Source organism: Salvelinus sp. IW2-2015, linkage group LG20 (genome assembly GCF_002910315.2).
Source record: "Salvelinus sp. IW2-2015 linkage group LG20, ASM291031v2, whole genome shotgun sequence".
Taxonomy (NCBI): domain Eukaryota; kingdom Metazoa; phylum Chordata; class Actinopteri; order Salmoniformes; family Salmonidae; genus Salvelinus; species Salvelinus sp. IW2-2015.
In genome coordinates this window covers 46,508,542-46,526,336 of record NC_036860.1, presented here as the reverse complement: position 1 = coordinate 46,526,336, position 17,795 = coordinate 46,508,542, and the positions used below count along the sequence as shown (strand labels likewise).

The 17,795-nt window shown below is 41.2% G+C and overlaps 1 protein-coding gene and 1 long non-coding RNA gene across 2 annotated transcripts; one reads left to right on the top strand and one right to left on the bottom strand.

The window, feature by feature from the left end:
- The first annotated feature begins 1,924 nt into the window (after positions 1-1,924).
- LOC111981960 (uncharacterized) lies at positions 1,925-6,411 on the top strand. Its single transcript, XM_024013465.1, has 3 exons — positions 1,925-2,300; positions 4,435-5,451; positions 5,571-6,411. Exons 2-3 carry the CDS (start codon positions 4,444-4,446, stop codon positions 5,580-5,582), a joined length of 1,020 nt encoding a protein of 339 aa, XP_023869233.1. The 5' UTR covers positions 1,925-2,300; positions 4,435-4,443; the 3' UTR covers positions 5,583-6,411.
- A 4,896-nt stretch (positions 6,412-11,307) lies between these two features.
- Positions 11,308-13,919, bottom strand: LOC111979935 (uncharacterized). The gene is made up of 3 exons (XR_002879404.2): positions 13,775-13,919; positions 12,770-13,249; positions 11,308-12,485 (listed from the first exon to the last, which is right to left on the bottom strand). It is a non-coding gene; the product is annotated as an uncharacterized lncRNA (long non-coding RNA).
- Between the last annotated feature and the right edge of the window lie 3,876 nt (positions 13,920-17,795).

Sequence of the window (17,795 nt, the reverse complement as noted above, 5' to 3'; positions counted from 1 at the left end):
AATCAAATAAATATGTTGCAAAATCCCTGTTCCCAGAAATTAAGCTTTACTTCAACAGATTACTAATAAACGTTGACTCAGAGATCTAAACTCTTATCTATTGAGACAGAATCCTCTCTATGCTCTTCTCTATCTTTCTGAAATCATGCTTTATTCATGTTTTCACTATATTTTCTTATTCAACCAAATTCAGGTATGTATGTATAGACACATTTTGTTTTATGGTATTTATATATCAGTATTGTTTTATGGTATTTATATAACAGTATATCCCAATTTTCTTTTTTAAAGAACTGTACATTTGTTTTAACATGAAGTGATATGCAGTTTCTTACAACAATGACATTGAATGAGCAATGGGATTAATAAATGTTCCAATGGGAAACATTTGAATGAAAAATATGTAAACCCACATTATAAAATGATAAGGTCACAATCTCAATTCTTACAGGGTCATGTCATTCAAGCTATTTTCTGCTACATATATTGGTTCAAATAGTACAAAATGCAAGGGAATAATAATGGCTGCAGTCATTCTTAGTTTATTTCTACATATGCTACAATACACCTTGGAGTCATAGGGGACTGCTTACAAATCAAGAGCAGAGACTGGAATACACACCAGCTTGTACTGTACATGGTTCCTAATAGGAAGTGATGTATTCAAAGGATGAGCTACACGTATTTTGTCTGAAAGATATAGACTGTCTATCAAACCCAAATAGCAATGTTTTATTTTGTATTATGATGACTGAATTGTAAATCTTGCGGTGTGGTCTCATTGTGTGTGCTTGTGTAAATAAATAATGGTTTTAGTGATGTCTGAATGTACTTCTTTTTTTGTTTGTTGCATACAACACTTTTACATACAACAACACGTAACACGATCTCATTACCAACTGCACATATAAACATGGCCGGAAATCCTTGACCTTTGGCTGATGGTTTTAGGATTTAGAGAAAATCTTAATGTTGAACTGATGGTTCACAGTATTGTGAATGACTACATACAGTAAAGGTAAAATACTTTAAATTGTCATGACATGATCAGTGATTATCTTTTTCTATATTCTCTGTATGAAACATACATACTTTTAGCTGAATGTCAAAATCCTGGCTGGTTTAGGAAAAGGCATTCATTGTGAAAGTAACAATATAAAAACACAAAACCATATAGTTTTATCAAAAGGTATAGATAAGGTTTTAAAGATGGTGCTGTTCGGGAAGGCCTATATCATGACTGCACAGTGGAAATAAGCTACATAAAACAATTTGATCAGAGCTAGGAATCATACTATCCAGTGAAATTGTAGTATGCCTATTTAGGATGCAGACTGATCCCCACCACTTGGTTTCGTAGAAAGCTGAGGAATAGGGCTGGAGAAATGTAACCACTCTCAAATTCAAAGACAAAGCGATTGATGCAAGGACTCATAGTCATGAGAGCATATTTATATATTTTGAAGCTATACATTCACTCATCTGAAAACAAAAGACAACATCACTTTATATTTTCTTTGGATTATAATCGGGAAATTAGGCAGTTGTAGCCCTAAACCATTAGTCTTATATTCCTAAAGAATAAATGGTTACTTATATCATCATCGGAAATTAGTAATAAATGTAATAATCAATGTAATAAATTAGTCATTACATTGGTGTGAGTTCAAGATAAATTGTATGGTCATAAAGCGTTACTGATAAATGTAGCATCAACTGAACGCTATTTCTGTTATCTGCCAACGGCGGTAATATATATTCTGGGTTGTAGGGTTATACGAGTGATGCGTGATATTGCTCATCCTAATGGAGAGGACTCAATCTGAACTGTACCACAACCAGAGCACGCAGGCTCCGCCTACTCAGCTGGAACTAGCTCGAGCATTGGTCTGCATTGTGTTATATAGATAAGGATTCTGTGGGAGTGATTTGACTGTACAAAAACTCTGATTGGTTTGAGACTTTATCAGTCAAGGTAGCAGTAGCAATAGAGGCTTTCAGAGATAAATCATTTGACACAATATAACAACTGTTTCTGGTTAGCTGTCATTGACATCGAGTGATTAAACCTGTTATTTCTCGGAAACTAATAGCAGGTGTCATCAACCACGCTCGAAGAGTCAACCATCAAGCCTTGCCTTTTTCTATTCGATTTGCTGCTAAACCGAAACGTCTGAGCAATTACTGGTTGATTCACATCTTGTAACACTATTTAATTGCTCACAATGCAGGACACAGCATCGCCAATAAGCAGATTCATTACGCGTTTCACGGATTTCCAGGAAGACCGATAACGAAAGGTAAAACTTGGATGAAGAAATGCATGTCATAGCCACATATTTTCTTGTATGCTACTTCTATTAAGAACAATGATTAATTTGGAAATGTACTATGTTTTGCTGTGTGTATGCGCCAGTCGCTCTCTAGAACTTGCTTTAGGCCTATAGCCCAGTGGACTTTGTCGGTGTCTAATATACATATTTATACATTGTGTGAAACAGTGTGATCATATGGAAATAATGCAACCGTCCGCCGCTGCAGTTATTGCGACGTGTCATTATGTCTCTAATACGAATCTAGGGTAAATGTGTTATAAAATGAGTATGGAAGTTTTCCAAATTTAAAGGTCCTTTTTCGTTTCAACTATGTATATTTCTGTAGCCTAGTTACTGTTGTGCTGTTGAGCGCACGAGGGCGGGGCCAACCCAAATAAATGTGGGGAGGGAAAAACGAAGACAACAAACCCTCTAAATGTAGGCCACCGTGCGTGACCCAATTCCTCGTAACACAGCGAGTGAATATGGAACACGGCGTTCCCCCGCCCCTCGTCACGGCTCGGCACAGTTCCAGGGCAAAACTCTGTGTTTTACTGTGCCAGGATGGTAGGTTCAATAAAAATGACATTACAAGAAGTAGGTTATCACTATATAACACTGGATTCTAAAGCGATTCCTCATATTGCTGTTATTTCACAGTCTCTACTGATGATGGCAACAAACACACTAAGTATTTAAAAGAAACAAAATAATAGATTCACTATTGGATTGTGAATCAGAATGCTTAATAGGGGTCAAGTTTATCTTCTCCGTCTTCCCTTGAATCAAGCCATACTTATAAAAGTGAGCAGGGTGAAGAGTTTTGTATTAAAGTATCGGGTTTTCTTTGCTCAAGCAGCTGTGTGACAGATATTTTGTTTTGGGCCCCTGGCAGTGTGATCAGTCTGGCTCTGACCTACTTTCCTCCTAACTTCATACCTGCAATGCTATTAATATCCCTGACATGGGGTTGGAGGAGCAGCACACAGCATATTCAACTGGACCTAGTTTTACCCTTATTATCAGCATCTCATCAATATATATGTATTATACAGCTGCCTAGAGCTATTTCCTATTAATTATTGTGGTCAGGACAACCTACTTCAGGGATCTTCAYCCCTGTTCATGGAGACCTACCCTCCTGTAGGTTTTCACTCCAACCAACCTGGTTCAGCTCATCAACCAGCTACTTATTAGAATCAGGTGTGCTAGATTAGGGTTGGAGTGAAAACCTACAGGACAGTAGCACTACAGGAACAGAGTTGGCGAGCCCTGGCCAGTTGGCGAGCACTGAGGAGCCAGGCCCAGCCAATCAGAACACGTTTTTCACACAAAAGGGCTTTATTACAGACAGAAATACTCCTCAGTTTCATCAGCTGTCCGTGTGGCTGGCCTCAGACTATCCCGCAGGTGAAGAAGCCGGATGTGGAGGTCCTGGGCTGGCATGGTTACACATGGTCTGCGGATGTGAGGCCGGTTGGATGTACTGCCAAATTCTCTAAAACAACGTTGGAGGTGGCTTATGGTAGAAAAATGAACATTCAATTCTCTGGCAACAGCTCTGGTGGACATTCCTGCAGTCAGCATACCAATTGCACGCTCCCTCAATACTTGACAGATCTGTGGCATTGTGTTTTGTGAAAAAACTGCACATTTTAAGTGACCCTTTATTGTCCCCAGCGCAAGGTGCACCTGTGTAATGATCATGCTGTTTAATCAGCTTCTTGATATGTCACACCTGTCAGGTGGATGGATTATCTTGGCAAAGGAGAAATTCTCACTAGCAGGGATGTAAACAAATTTCTGCACAAAAGTTTAGAGAAATAAGCTTTTTGTGCATATAGAACATTTCTGGGATCTTTTATTTCAGCTCATGAAACATGGGACCAACACTTTACATGTTGCGTTCATATTTTTGTTCAGTATACATACATTTGATTGACACATCTTGGGAAAAAAGCTGGAGATACATTTAAGAGAAGTAGAGCAAAGTTTTATGAATAACCTCCATTATCCTTCCTCAGTAATGTTACTGGATATATTTGGAAATGCTTAAAAAAAATTCAAGCCTGATTTTACCAACGTAGGTTATCTTTAATTGTGTTTGATGTATTTTCAGAGGCCAGCCATGGAGGACAGGAGAATTCTCCCTACAGGGGGAGCAGGTGATCCAAAAACAAAGGGCATACCCTTAGTGGTCAAAACTGAGCCGGACACAAAAACCCGTAGGGTGAGAGAGGAGGCACAGCCTACCATACCCATCAGGGTTAAAAAAGAGGACGTCTCTGACGTGCCCCTCAAAGTGCCCAGATTCCAGTACGTGGACTTTCCTTCGCTGCACCAGTGCATCCAGCAGCTCACAGTGCCACCCCTGGACAGCTGGCTGGAGGGTTACCCTCTGTCCCTGGGAAGACCCTCTGGAGGATGTGCCCCTCTCACTTCCAAGGAGAAGGTTCCCAAGTTTAAGTATGTGGATTATCCCTCTCTGCACCACTGCATCCAGCAGTTGTCTGTGCCGCCTCTGGAGAGCTGGAGCTCGGGGTTGGCCAGGCCAGGGAGTGCGGCGACAGGGGGACCTGGATTCGCCACCTCTCAGCCCAGCTTTGTGAGGGGGAATCAGACAGGACAGGGAGATGTTTCAGCATCGGCTCAAAAGCAGGACAAGTACACTGCTTTCCCCTTCCCTGGTCCTGACCCCAGTTCCATCCAGTTTGTGAACTCCTCAAACCAGGCATCCCATAAGCCTCAACTGCCTCAGATGCGCTTGAGCAGTCCGCCCCGAGCCAGGCCCGCAGTAAGCTCACAGGGGGAAGAGGCTCGCCATAAGGTGGTGTGTTCAGATCAGCTGTCTCAAAAGTCCTCTAATCCCAAATCTTGGGTTGCTGGAATGAAGCGTGTCAGAGGAGCAGGGCTACTCCATCAGAGTAATAGGAAGTCAGCTGGTAATGATAATTGGCACGCAGACCTAAAGAAATCTCCAGAAAGTCATCAAGAGGCCAAAGTGGAGCTCAGTGACTCTCCTGACCTAGGGCAAGGTTTTTGGAGAACCATCCCAGAGTCTGTCTGCCCCTTTTGCCAAAATATGTTTTCAAATCCAGAGGAATTGCGGATCCACCAGAAGAGTCACAGAGAAAAGGTGAGTCTGTAGTACCTCGAAAAATGTTCTGAATATGTGACAAATCCTTCTTCATCCGATCAAATTGTGTATCACAGAATAATGAATCTTGTCTCATGATGTTTGTCATATAATTTCAGAAGCCACATTGATGTCTTGACCAAGGACACGTACAGCTGACAACAAGGAACATCTTCACAACTGTGCATCTACTTCAGTACTTACTACACAGGCGTGGACTGTGGCAGTCATCTTCACAAATTATTGGTCACCTGAAAGGGGTCCACTGAGGTGGTTTTGAGTGTTGTGTGTTTATCTTGATTACCTACTGTAAGTGAGGGACTACAAACAAACTCCTTTAGCTAAGAGCTTAATTCATAATTCAGTTTAGGAATTAAATGTGAAATGAAATGTAATAGATTGACCTGCAGTGGCTCTTGATAGTCTTACAACTCCTCATTTACTTCTGGGTTAATTTGCCAGGAGGTGGTACATATTAGATTAGCTATAACAGGAAAATCAACCATTTGATGTTTCAATTCAAATGTCAGGAATTCGATTGAAATGCAAAGCAATGCATTCATTTTTGTGCTGCGGTAGTTGAGAATTTAGTTATAATTTATGTTCCTTAAAAGGATGCCAATGTTTTCCTGTTTACAAGCTCTTGTTGGTGAAGTTTCGCTTTAAGGCAAAAAAGATTAGTAATTTGGGGTATCAGCACCTTGTTCACTGGAGATGGCTGCCTGTTCAGTATTTTTAACATAATTATCCAGCTTTGGATGCCTATAAAACCATTAGCGTTTGCTGCGAAACAACACAGGCTTCTTTATTATTATCTAATGTTTTTATGCTTTGTATTTTGATGTTTATTTTTTTACAATGGTAATTACATATTATTGCTTGTAATGTCAAGAAATAACTTTACACTTTTCTTAAACTTTGTTTTCAATTGTCTGTGTGCATTAAAGCTTTTCTAGTAAAGATTATTACTCTACTTTCCAGCAAATGCTATACGCATACAAGTGTCACATTATTTTCAGTACATACTATGGTAGCCTACACTACACTGTTCTCAACAAAAAAAATGCCAAGAAAACAACTATGATTATTAAGAGCTCAATCCATCAACAACATCATTACAAAACTATTTGTGATGATGTACGGCTATGCCATTTAGAACTAGGCCTAAAACAATCAAAGTTGTAAAGTAAACCAGTCAAATCAAATGTTATTTGTCACATGCTCCGAATACAACAGGTGTAGTAGACCTTATCATGAAATGCTTACTTACAAGCCCTTAACCAACAATGCAGTTCAAGAAATAGAGTTAAGAAAATATTCTAACCAAAAGTAACAAGAAAATTACATAACAATAACAAAGCTATATACATGGGGTACTGGTACCGAGTCAATGTGTGGGGGTACAGGTTAGTTGAGGTAATTTGTACATGTAGGTAGGAGTAAAGTGACTGTGCATAGATAATAAACAGCGAGTAGCAGGGGGGTCAATGTAAATATTCCGGGTGGCCATTTGATTAATTGTTCAGCAGTCTTATGGCTTGGGGGTAGAAGCTGTTAAGGAGCCTTTTAGACCTAGACTTGGCACTCCGGTACCGCTTGCCGTGCGAAAGCAGAGAGAACAGTTTATGACTTGGGTGACTGGAGTCTTTGACAATTATTTGGGCCTTCCTCTGACACCGCCTAGTATATAGGTCCTGAATGGCAGGAAGCTTGGCCCCAGTGATGTACTGGGCCGTACGCACTATACTTTTTGTAGCACCTTACAATCAGATGCCGAGCAGTTGCCATACCAGGCGGTGATGCAACCAGTCAGGATGCTGTTGATGGTGCAACTGTATAACTTTTTGAGGATCTGGGGACCCATGACAAATCTTTTCAGTCTCGTGAGGGGGAAAGGTGTTGTCATTCCCTCTTCAAACTGTCTTGATGTGTTTGGACCATGATAGTTRGTTGGTGATGTGGACACCGAGGAACTTGAAACTCTCGACTCTCTCCACTACAGCCCCATTGATGTTAATGGGGGCCTGTTCGGCCCTCCTTTTCCTATAGTCCACGATCAACTCATTTGTCTTGCTCACATTGAGGGAGAGGTTGTTGTCCTGGCACCACACTGCCAGGTCTCTGACCTCCTCCATGTAGGCTGTCTCATCGTTGTCGGTGGTCAGGCCTACCACTGTTGTGTCGTCAGCAAATTTAATGATGGTGTTGGAGTCGTGCTTTCCCACACAGTCATGGGTGGAAAGGGAGTACAGGAGTGTACTAGCACGCACCCCTGAGGGGTGTGTGTTAGTGTTAAGGATCAGCGTGGCAAATATGTTGTTGCCTACCCTTACCACCTGGGGGCGGCCCATCAGGAAGTCCAGGACCCAGTTGCAGAGGGAGGTGTTAAGTCCCAGGGTCCTTAGCTTAGTGATGAGCTTTGTGGGCACTATGGTGTTTAATGCTGCGCTGTAGTCAATGAACAGCATTCTCACATACTGTAGGTGTTCCTTTTGTCCAGGTGTGAAAGGGCAGTGTGGAGTGCGATTGAGATTGCGTCATCTGTTGGGGCAGTATGCCAGACCATAACTAAATGCTTTCATGTATACAATGTGGCATCACTTGCATGGGACTTTCCATTCAAAGAATAGGGATATTCCGCTTGGGATACAATGTTTCACTTACACAATACAACTATAGCTGAGAGCTGTGCAGCAAAGGTTTGATTGATGAAGACTATGCGGAGAAGACCTAAAGTTAAAAGTCTGTCTACCGAAAACCCTCAAAATAATAGATTTTAAGGTAAGGGTTAGGGTTAAGGTTAGGGACATCCCAAGAATCCAGAAAAGGGATCTGGTAACCCAGAAGTAAATTTGGTCAGCTGCGTGATTAACTCTGTCTGTGCTTCTGTGTTCATACTGTAACGCCCCTGGGTTTATAAGCGTGGAAATCGACTCTGCCGCTTGAGCATGCTTTTGCGGCACAGTCGATAGCGCGCTGGACTTCGGGCTAGAATGTCGAGGGTTCGAGGCCTGCTCCCTGCTGTTTCATTACAATACTGTAGGTGCAGAGGAAAGTGAAGCGAGAGGATTTACTCTGCTCAAAATCCAGTAAAAGGCCTCGCTGGCTTCTGGTTGGCAGGTCATTTGACAGTCACCCAATAGCGCCCAAAGGGATGTGCGGGTACTACACTTGGTTTGTTGGCAGGTGCCGCTGCAGCTGCAAGTCACTGGATAAGCCGGTGTCAGTGTCAGATCTGACTGCCTAACTAATCTAACTCACTGTCGCGCCGAACTGCGATGTGCAGTTTCGCTGATTCTCTTCCATAACTCCATCCCATAGTTACTGTTGCGATGACCAGTAGCTACTGTTGCTCATCTGTGTGCGAGCAGTTCGTGGGGAAAGGGGAGAGATTGGGCAAAGTACTGCAAGCTAACGTTAGCTAGCAGCTAATTCTGTGGCTATATACTGCATGTAGCTAGCTAACTAGTTAGCAACTCGTTTGTTATTGTATAAAATAGTAGATGGACGTGTTGATTGTATCCTCTGAACTAATAGCTCCAGCACCTTGGTCCGTTAGCTTCCAGGCCAATAAGCTAGCTAGCAAGTTGTGTGGTCATTTAGCTAGAAAGGTGCTGTGCAACATAATCAAAGCCATTTACAACCTCTAAACACATCATTGGCTATGCGTATGGAAAGTGTCAAGTTGTGTGTATATGTCAGCATTTTAAGGGATAAATAGATAGACATAATCTACTGAAATCATTCTGGTTGAACACATTTTGGCACACAGTGACTGGGAGAAGAACCCCTTAGGCCGCCTTTCATTACAGTCCTCGGTGAGACAGTCTTTACAAATACTGCTGGTTGACATCTCTGCCAGTGTGCATCATGAGGTTATCATTTGATAAAGTTTGTGCAGGTCCTGTTCTGACTGGAGATGCCCACCTGACTGCCCCTCCAACACCATATTTTGTGAAACAGTAAAACTTGCTTGACTCAATACTGTCAAAGCCACTAGCCATCGGTATAGCTATACTGCATAATGACTTTTTTCTTGCAAATGTCGACTGGAAATTGAGAGGCATAATAGCCGATAAGTGTTTAGTTAGTTCATTGCTTTGTCATGTCCATGCCATAGCAATCAGTCTGCACAATTAACAAATAATTGTATTAGTGACCTGTGATAGAGACATTGTTCTACAGGTAACAGTTATTCTTGTCCTTGGAATCACTGGTGTTCAAGAAACATGTTACAATTTACACAACGTGTTCAACTAAGTTTCCTTGATAATGGTTTACAGCATACAATTGGCAGAACTTCACTGAAGAGCAAGACCATTTTTGTATTGTAATTCTATTTGCAGAATACCTTATTGAACATGTGACTTGTTTCTGGTAACAAAGTGGCAATGTAAATTTGACTGAACAGTTTCACAATAGTGGATAAGTCTGCCCTCTTCTTCCTCATCAGTACAGTTAGAAACATTAGCAGTAGAATTGGGGACAAAGTGATGTTCCTCCTCTGTTTCTCTCAGCTATGGAGACAGGTCATCAGCCTGAAACATCTGTGAAAAAGGAGCACAACTTATGTATTGGTTAGCATGTGTGGAAACTTAAAACAGAAGAGGTCAGTCAAATGCACCAGGGTGGTCAAGGGCAAATGAAGTGTGAATGAGACTTTCTGTTTCCCGATTCACCACTCTTCTCCCCCACCATAAATGTATAAACATTGAATTGATCTAGTCATTGGCTATAGAGGGAGTTTCCATCATACAATTCATGACATTGCACATTTTGGGAGATGGGTGGACAATCAGGACATAAGCCTACTCTTTACCCTAAGTCAAAGTAAGCACTCATACAATCACCTTCATGGGCTTAAAAGGAATAGACTGGTGTAAGGAATATGGTGGAACTGCAGTTGGTCAGTGGAACAACTACTTTCCTAAGGGTTGGAACACAAAATAGATTAGTTGAAAGGCAGTGTCAGGTCTCGAGCAAATTAACTTGAATAGAAAATACTTTTCTTCCAAAGATAACTTTTGTAGCCTTCAAATATCACATCAGAAAAATGAAACTGAATCAGACTATTTCCAGTCCATATCATAGGTCATCCCCTTTCAGAGACTCTGGTACTGTCTCCACTGTTAACATTTGACAATATTTACTTGGTATGTATACAAGGCAAAGGTAAACATGTCGTCCCCCACAAATGATTCAGTCCCCTTGGGCCAATTGAGATATTGCGTGTGACTAACACATTTCAGTTATTTACTATAGTTCCTGCCTTGGGCCAATCAGTATAATTCTCTAAATGCTGGATCTCTATGGCAAGACGCATCATTCACCCAAGTGCGGGCCAGTGCTGTCTGAGAATTGCGTGTGACGAACGTATGAATGGACAGAGACAGATCCACTCCCCCATTTCATTGCGGGGGACAACAAAACCTTGACTTGTGTGGCGGAAAGTAAAAAACAGCATAGTATGCCTAATTAAACAGCATAGTATGTAATGAATTAATTTCCTCCACATATCCTCCCTTTTGAGACTAAGTCTCAACCTAATAGGAAATGACTTACGAGCATTTCCATCAAACAAGCATTAACATGAGGGGAAAGAGGGAAAGTAGAAGACTGGTCACCATGATGGTAGTGGCCCTTAACTTCTTCACACCAACCAACAAACGGGTGTGATCATTCTACAGTGGTCCCTGCAGCGTACGCTCAAACCGATGTGATTAGAATGCTTATTTAGAACGTCCAGTTTCGATTGATGCAACAGTCAGCATTTGAGCTGGCCACACTGTTTTTTTTCACAGAAACATTTTGCACAAACACAGTCCTTGTAAAGTTATGTCCAGAATGTGACCAGTTTATTTTTGGATGCAATGTTCAGACATTCACAGAAGTAGCTACAACATAACACAATCATCCAAACCGGAAAATGTAGGCTAAATATATCCTAGCGCTAACTGAGGAAAGATTGACGTAACATAAGCATTCATATTTTCATAACTCTGTTGACAGAAACTACAGCAGGAATTAGCTAATAGATATTACTATAATAGCTATTACTAAAAATAATCACATCAKGGGTGAGCTCACCATTGATCGAAATAATTGAGTAAAACACTTTCTAGAAATTGAAAGTAATCCAATGATGGGTAGTTTGTGCYCGCCGCCATGTTTGTTTTTTCTCATCAACCAAAGATAAGAGGAGACAAGATGAGTTTGGTCTGTTTATAGTATGCATGTTGAAGGGGGTGTGTCGTCTACCATCGTTCACATCCCATCATTCACTACTGGAAGTTTACTCAAAAAGTGAGTGAACCCTCCCTCACCTCATTTTGTTATAACATCCTTGGTCCGACAGACGTTTACGTGAAACCCAGAATGCGTTATATTTCAACAAACATGGCTCCACACATAGCTGGAATTAGCTTAGCTCATCATAATCAATACAACCTTCAAAAAAGTATTTTACACACATAATATGTGTCCATTACAATCTATGCAAGAATCGGAATGCATGATTTGTCACTAGTACTTGAAAACGTGAATAAAACAGTAAATAAATTATTACCACACAAAACATTTTCTGATAGTGATTTATTGATACAAATGGCGCATGCAGGCAGTCAATCACGTAACCTCTCACTCCCACTCTGAGCGATTCAGTGTTGTTCTTTATGTATGTAGCTAGTGAGCTAAGCTGTAGCATTAACAATGTCTTTCAAAAGGAGACAACTCACAAATGCGGAAAGATTTTTTACAATTCTGACAAAGTCAGGAATCAGATTCTGACAGTGACAGGGACAATGAGGAGCTGCCCCTGTCAACGGAGGCAGACCAACAGTGGATAATGTACAGGAGGTCTGTGGTAGCTGGAAGGCTGCCAGCCATTTCCTGGCCCTGCTGTTTGCTTTGATGAGTCCCAGTCTGGATTGCAAAGCCCCTTGCCATTTCCCTCTGAGGCAGAGTGCTTCAAGCTGTTTCTGACAGCAGAGCTGGTGGGAGACATACTAGAGGAGACCAACCGCTATGCCTTGGACCTGCAGGAGAAGAGAGAGCCAGGAGTGAGGGGGAAACTCGCTAAAAGGGTGACAATCACAATTAATGAAATGCATACCTTCCTGGTGACAATTKTTTTCATGGGAATAGTAAAGAATAACTCCCTAAGAGAATACTGGAGCACAGATCCTATGTTCGCKACTCCCTTCTTTGCCACCCTCTTTTCCCAAGGCCGCTTCCTATTTCTGCTGCGATGCCTGCATTTTGTCAACAAATCTACTGCCAACCTAAATGACCCGTTACACAAAATACGAAATATTCTTACCAGCTTGACATTAGCATTTGGTAGGGTATTTGTGCCATACAAGGACCTATGCATTGATGAGTTCCTGATGTTATGGAAGGGTAGGCAGGCGTTCCGTCAATATATTCCACCCAAAAGGCACAGGTTTGGGGTCAAGTGCTTTGTTATGTGCGACGTGAAGACAGGATTTGTCCAGGACATTATAGTCTACACAGGATCAACCACTGATATCCAACATTATGAGGGGCTTGAGGTGTCCGGTTCCACGGTGATGACCATGCTGGCTCCTCATCTCGGCAAGGGACACACTTTGAATGTGGACAATTGGTACAGCAGTCCTACACACTTCAAGCAAGTGTTTTCTTGCTGTGTTTTTATCCAGTACTGTTAAGGAGTGTACGCTGGCATACAAAATCTGGCCTCAATATTCAGCTTGAAAGATGTCCAGCTCCAGTTATGATATTGGCAAATAATGTTCAATACTGTTTGTATGTGTGGTTTCTGAAAGTACACAATAAAGAGGAATTATTAGTAATTAGAATACAATATCAGGATATAGCAATCAAACAATATTACAAGGAAGTAACATAACACTGCTATACAAATTATAAAATTGCATTGACAAAATTAATAATGAGTCATATAACAGTAAGAAACAGCAACTGTTGAGCTCCACAAGGGTGCAGGGCAGGGCAGAACAGGGCTATGCTAAACAGGCCAATTGAAAACAAACCATGGTCATAAGGCCAGGGTAGCTTCAAAAGACAACACAAGCTAATACTTCACCGACACAATTATCATTGTTTAACAGAGCTAATAGAAGAACGTAGGTAGCTACATAAGCACGATTTACTCAATCGATTTATTCAAACACCATAAAGGTTATGAAATTAGTAATGTTACCTTGCGTGTCCGCGGTTATAAGGAATACACACACATATATTATGCTCCATACATACTGTGAGCTATAGTAGAAACAACATAACACAACATACAGAAACTTTTACAGTGTAATAAGGCACTTACTTTGTTAGAAATGCACACATGTTCAAAGTTATTATCGTTTAGTAATGAAAACAACAATGAAAGTGAAGCGGGCACCAGCCGGAAAATGCGAAAAAGTTTGCGCAGGTCCTGTTCTGACTGGAGATGCGCAAATGTCTGCATACTTGATCTGCGTGCCACACCCTGATCTGTTTCACCTGTCTTGTGCATGTCTCCACCCCCCACCAGGTGTCTCCCATTTTCCCCTATTATCCCATGTGTAGTTATGCCTGCGTTTTCTGTTGGTCTGTTGCCAGTTCGTCTTGTCAAGTCTTACCAGTGTGTTTTCCTGTATCTCTAGTTTCTGTTTTCTAGTCCTCCCGGGTTCTGACCATTCTGCCTGCCCTGACCCTGCCTGCTGTTCTGTCCGATTTAAACTGCCTTGGATTACTGACCTCTGCCTGCCCTGGACCTGCCATTTGCCTGCCCCGTTTTGTAATAAACATCTGAGATTCGAGCGCCCTAGCTTGAGAGCAGTGCAGACTAACTATCCTGTTGTGTAACTGACATCATGTGTATTAAAAACTCACGCTGGGGCAACCGTTAGAGATATTTGGAAGTCAAGTGTGAAAGGTTAACTCTACCTTGGGAGCACCATTTACAGAATTTTCACTGTGGGCATGGCCTATGCACATGCTGCACCATTAACTCAATGTTTTTAGCTGGGTGTTATGGATTATCATCATCTCCATCAGACATGTAATCAGGCATAGGAAATTAATCAAGTGTCAACAGTTTTGCTGCACAATTTCTTAACACAAGATATAATAAGCATTATTGAAAAAAAGATAACTAAGCCATAAATCAACCAATGGAATATTGTAGCTCCAATAAGACCAAATAATGACTGAACCCATCCAAACGGATTCCAATCGTTGTCTGGTTGGTGTTCATTTGCGAGATCACAGCTGAGCTCTTTCAGATGTTTCACATTTTTCTCTTATGTCATTGTGCCAACTCACAATAGCATCTCTGAATTCTTTATTAGATTGAAATTTTCCGTCAGCAGGGAAATGCTGCCCAATTTTATCCATGATTAGATTTCTTTTCATATTCGAGCCGAATTTGTAGAATGTTTTCACACTTCTTTTAGTGCCTCTATGGCTTTGCTTTAGTTTACCTCTTCTATTCCTACTTTTACGGGAATGTCAGAAACAATGGATGACATTTCAATGGTGGTTATTTCTGTGCCTCTCTCAACAGTGTCCAGGGTGTTAAGATTTCCTCACTCACGGTTTTAATATATGCCAATCTTAACCATTTTACAAGGTAGTGATACCCACTTCCCCGGAGAGTAGGTATGGTATTTGTGCATGTTGATTGGTCACGGCACCTGATACCTTGTATTAGAACCAATATTGAAGCTTCTGCCAATTTACTACTGGAGAATATGGGAGACCTAATGTCTTATACCATTCTCACGCTTCAAATATCACTGCTATTGACAACACATATTACCAAAATTAGGGTCCATCGTCCATCCATAATACAAATCTCTCGTCTATACACACACACACTCAGGAAAAAACAAACACACAAACACACTCCCTCAAAATATTTTTTCATCACTCTATGTAATTTTACATTTTGTACCCACATGGTAGTTCCTCCAATGCAAATATCCATGTAGGGTTTACATTTATAGCTGGTTTCCCAATCATAACCAACTGTTTTACCGGTCCACTGATTCATTTATTTTCTTTTACAATGTTTTCTAACCTGCAGGAATGTTTTTCTAACTTCTATCTCGGGATTGTGCTCTGGGATCACATAACTCGTAACCATGTCATGTCATCCCATGCCCGCTTCTGTGCTCAACAGAGAAACCCCTTACCCTGCTCCAACAGGGCAAGTCGTCCCAGAATTTCCCCTTTAATTAAAGATATCTCTGCTGCAACAGAGTTCCTAATTAAAAATTATAGGACTTCCCCTATTAGAAATAACTGAGTTTCTAATTAGGGGTGTCTTTTGATCCAACAAAAGACCTAAAGTGCACAATCTGTTCCCAGAACAGAATTTTCTATGATGTTTGAAAGAAAATCAGTCTCAGCCTTAACTCTGTATGTTCGGGATGGCGTATCCGTCCACTAACGCTCCCTGCCGGGTTCGAGGCAGGTCCCTTTCTGCTCCGCTTAGTGTGGGCTCCCCGAGCCACGTCTAACGCAGCCCTTGCGCGTAGATAACCTCGGTCACCCCGGGAACGATTAGCAGACGGAGTTAGCCATCCTATGTCTTTGCCAAATTGTGATGGGAATTCTAACCAAAAGAAGAGAGACTGTAGATTACTTCAAACAGCAAGATTTGCAACAATGAGATTTGCAACAATGGAGTAATCAATAATTACTCAAATAGTTCAGAGTTGAAAGCCCAATGAACAGTTGTCTCTCTCCTTTTATAGAAAGTACATCCTCTTTTCTATGTGACAGTTAGCAGATGTAAAAAGATTTTTAAAAAGTAGTTTAGCTCATCTGTGCAGATCAAGATAGCTGATATCGCCACCATTCTATGTTCCTCCCTGCAATTCCCACATAGCTAAATTCCTGCCGATTGTAAACACAGGTCACATACTGCGGTCGTACCCAAACGGCTCCTAAATCTGTACGCTCTGATTTATGACTACGTCACACAAGACAAGTTTGTAACAGTAAAAAATACTAGCATATAACAATGGACAATTCTTTAAGTAAAAAACAGCATAGTTGGTCTAATTAAACAGCATAGTATGTAATCAATTAATTTCCTCCACACTTGCAACAAGCAACATGTCATATACAAGAACTCAGTGGGAGAGGATGGGACTACAATATGAATAGAATTAAATGTCGTGCCGTAGAGTATCCCATATGTTCTTTTGTTGGCATAGAGGTGGTTGAGAGAGCACACAAGGGCTACATCCCAATTCTCCACCCTTCTCCCTAAGTGTGCACTTCTTGTCATAAATTGAAAAGCATAGGATTGGTGTAAGCATTGAAAGAAGGGAGTTTCCATTGCTAACTCCATGAAAAAAATGATAGAAGTGCACACTTTGGGTGAAGGAAGAAAACCTGGACGCAATTCAGCAACATAACTTCAGCAACACAATGTAAGTCCAACTCATTTGAGTACTGCCTATGAGGAGAAAGGGTGTTTCACACACAGTCTTTTCACAATGTGTGACAGTGTGACACATGATGTGTCTTTGGGTTGCACAATTAGTGCCAAGTAATGGCTAACAAATACTTGGAATCATAGAGTTAGATACAGTACAGAATCTATACCTGTATGCTTGCAACCCCTCTACCTCCTATCTATCCAAGCAGTAGTACTTAATATGGGACACCATGTTGCAGGGCCGGGCGAATCAGTTAGACAGGCCTTTGAATTCCATAGGCGGGCACATTTTTCACGGGATCTCCTATGTGCGCACGCCAGTGCTACCTGTTTAGCTAAAAGAAACAAAAGAAATGTGCATGTTATTTTGGCATTATTTCATGCATATCAGTTTGCAAACAATGTAAAAACATGAATAATAATCCTTGAGTTAATAAAGCCGCATACAAACATGGAGGCGTTTCAGCCTAGCTCAGTGATTTCTGTGGTGGAGGGGCAGCCAGCGAAAGCACAGAGCGTAGGTGTTATTCATTTTCTCTTGTTGCGCCGTGATTGGCTCAGTGTTCTGTCACTCATGGGGACACTACATCACTGCAGAATCTTCAGGAAGAGCTAGGCAGTTCAAGCCCCCTTGGGTGCTGCCATTGATTTACATTAGAAGTGCTCATCCACGAAGGCTCAAGGTCATTGGCCATAGATATAATGATACCAAATCACGTTATATCTAAGGTAGCTTTGATTGGACTGATCATGTCAACATCATACTTTCAAAATCTTATCTAGCAAGGTAGCTAGCTAGACAAGCAGTCATCGTCATGAATATGCTTGACAATCTACTGGCAAATCCTTTTCAATCCTTGTCATATGAAGAGAAATTATAGATAAAACGTATCGGTGCTCATCGCCATTGGAC

Coding starts and splice junctions, on each gene's coding strand:
- LOC111981960 (XM_024013465.1), top strand. CDS start 4,444: ATGGAGGACAGGAGAATTCTCCCTACAGGGGGAGCAGGTGATCCAAAA.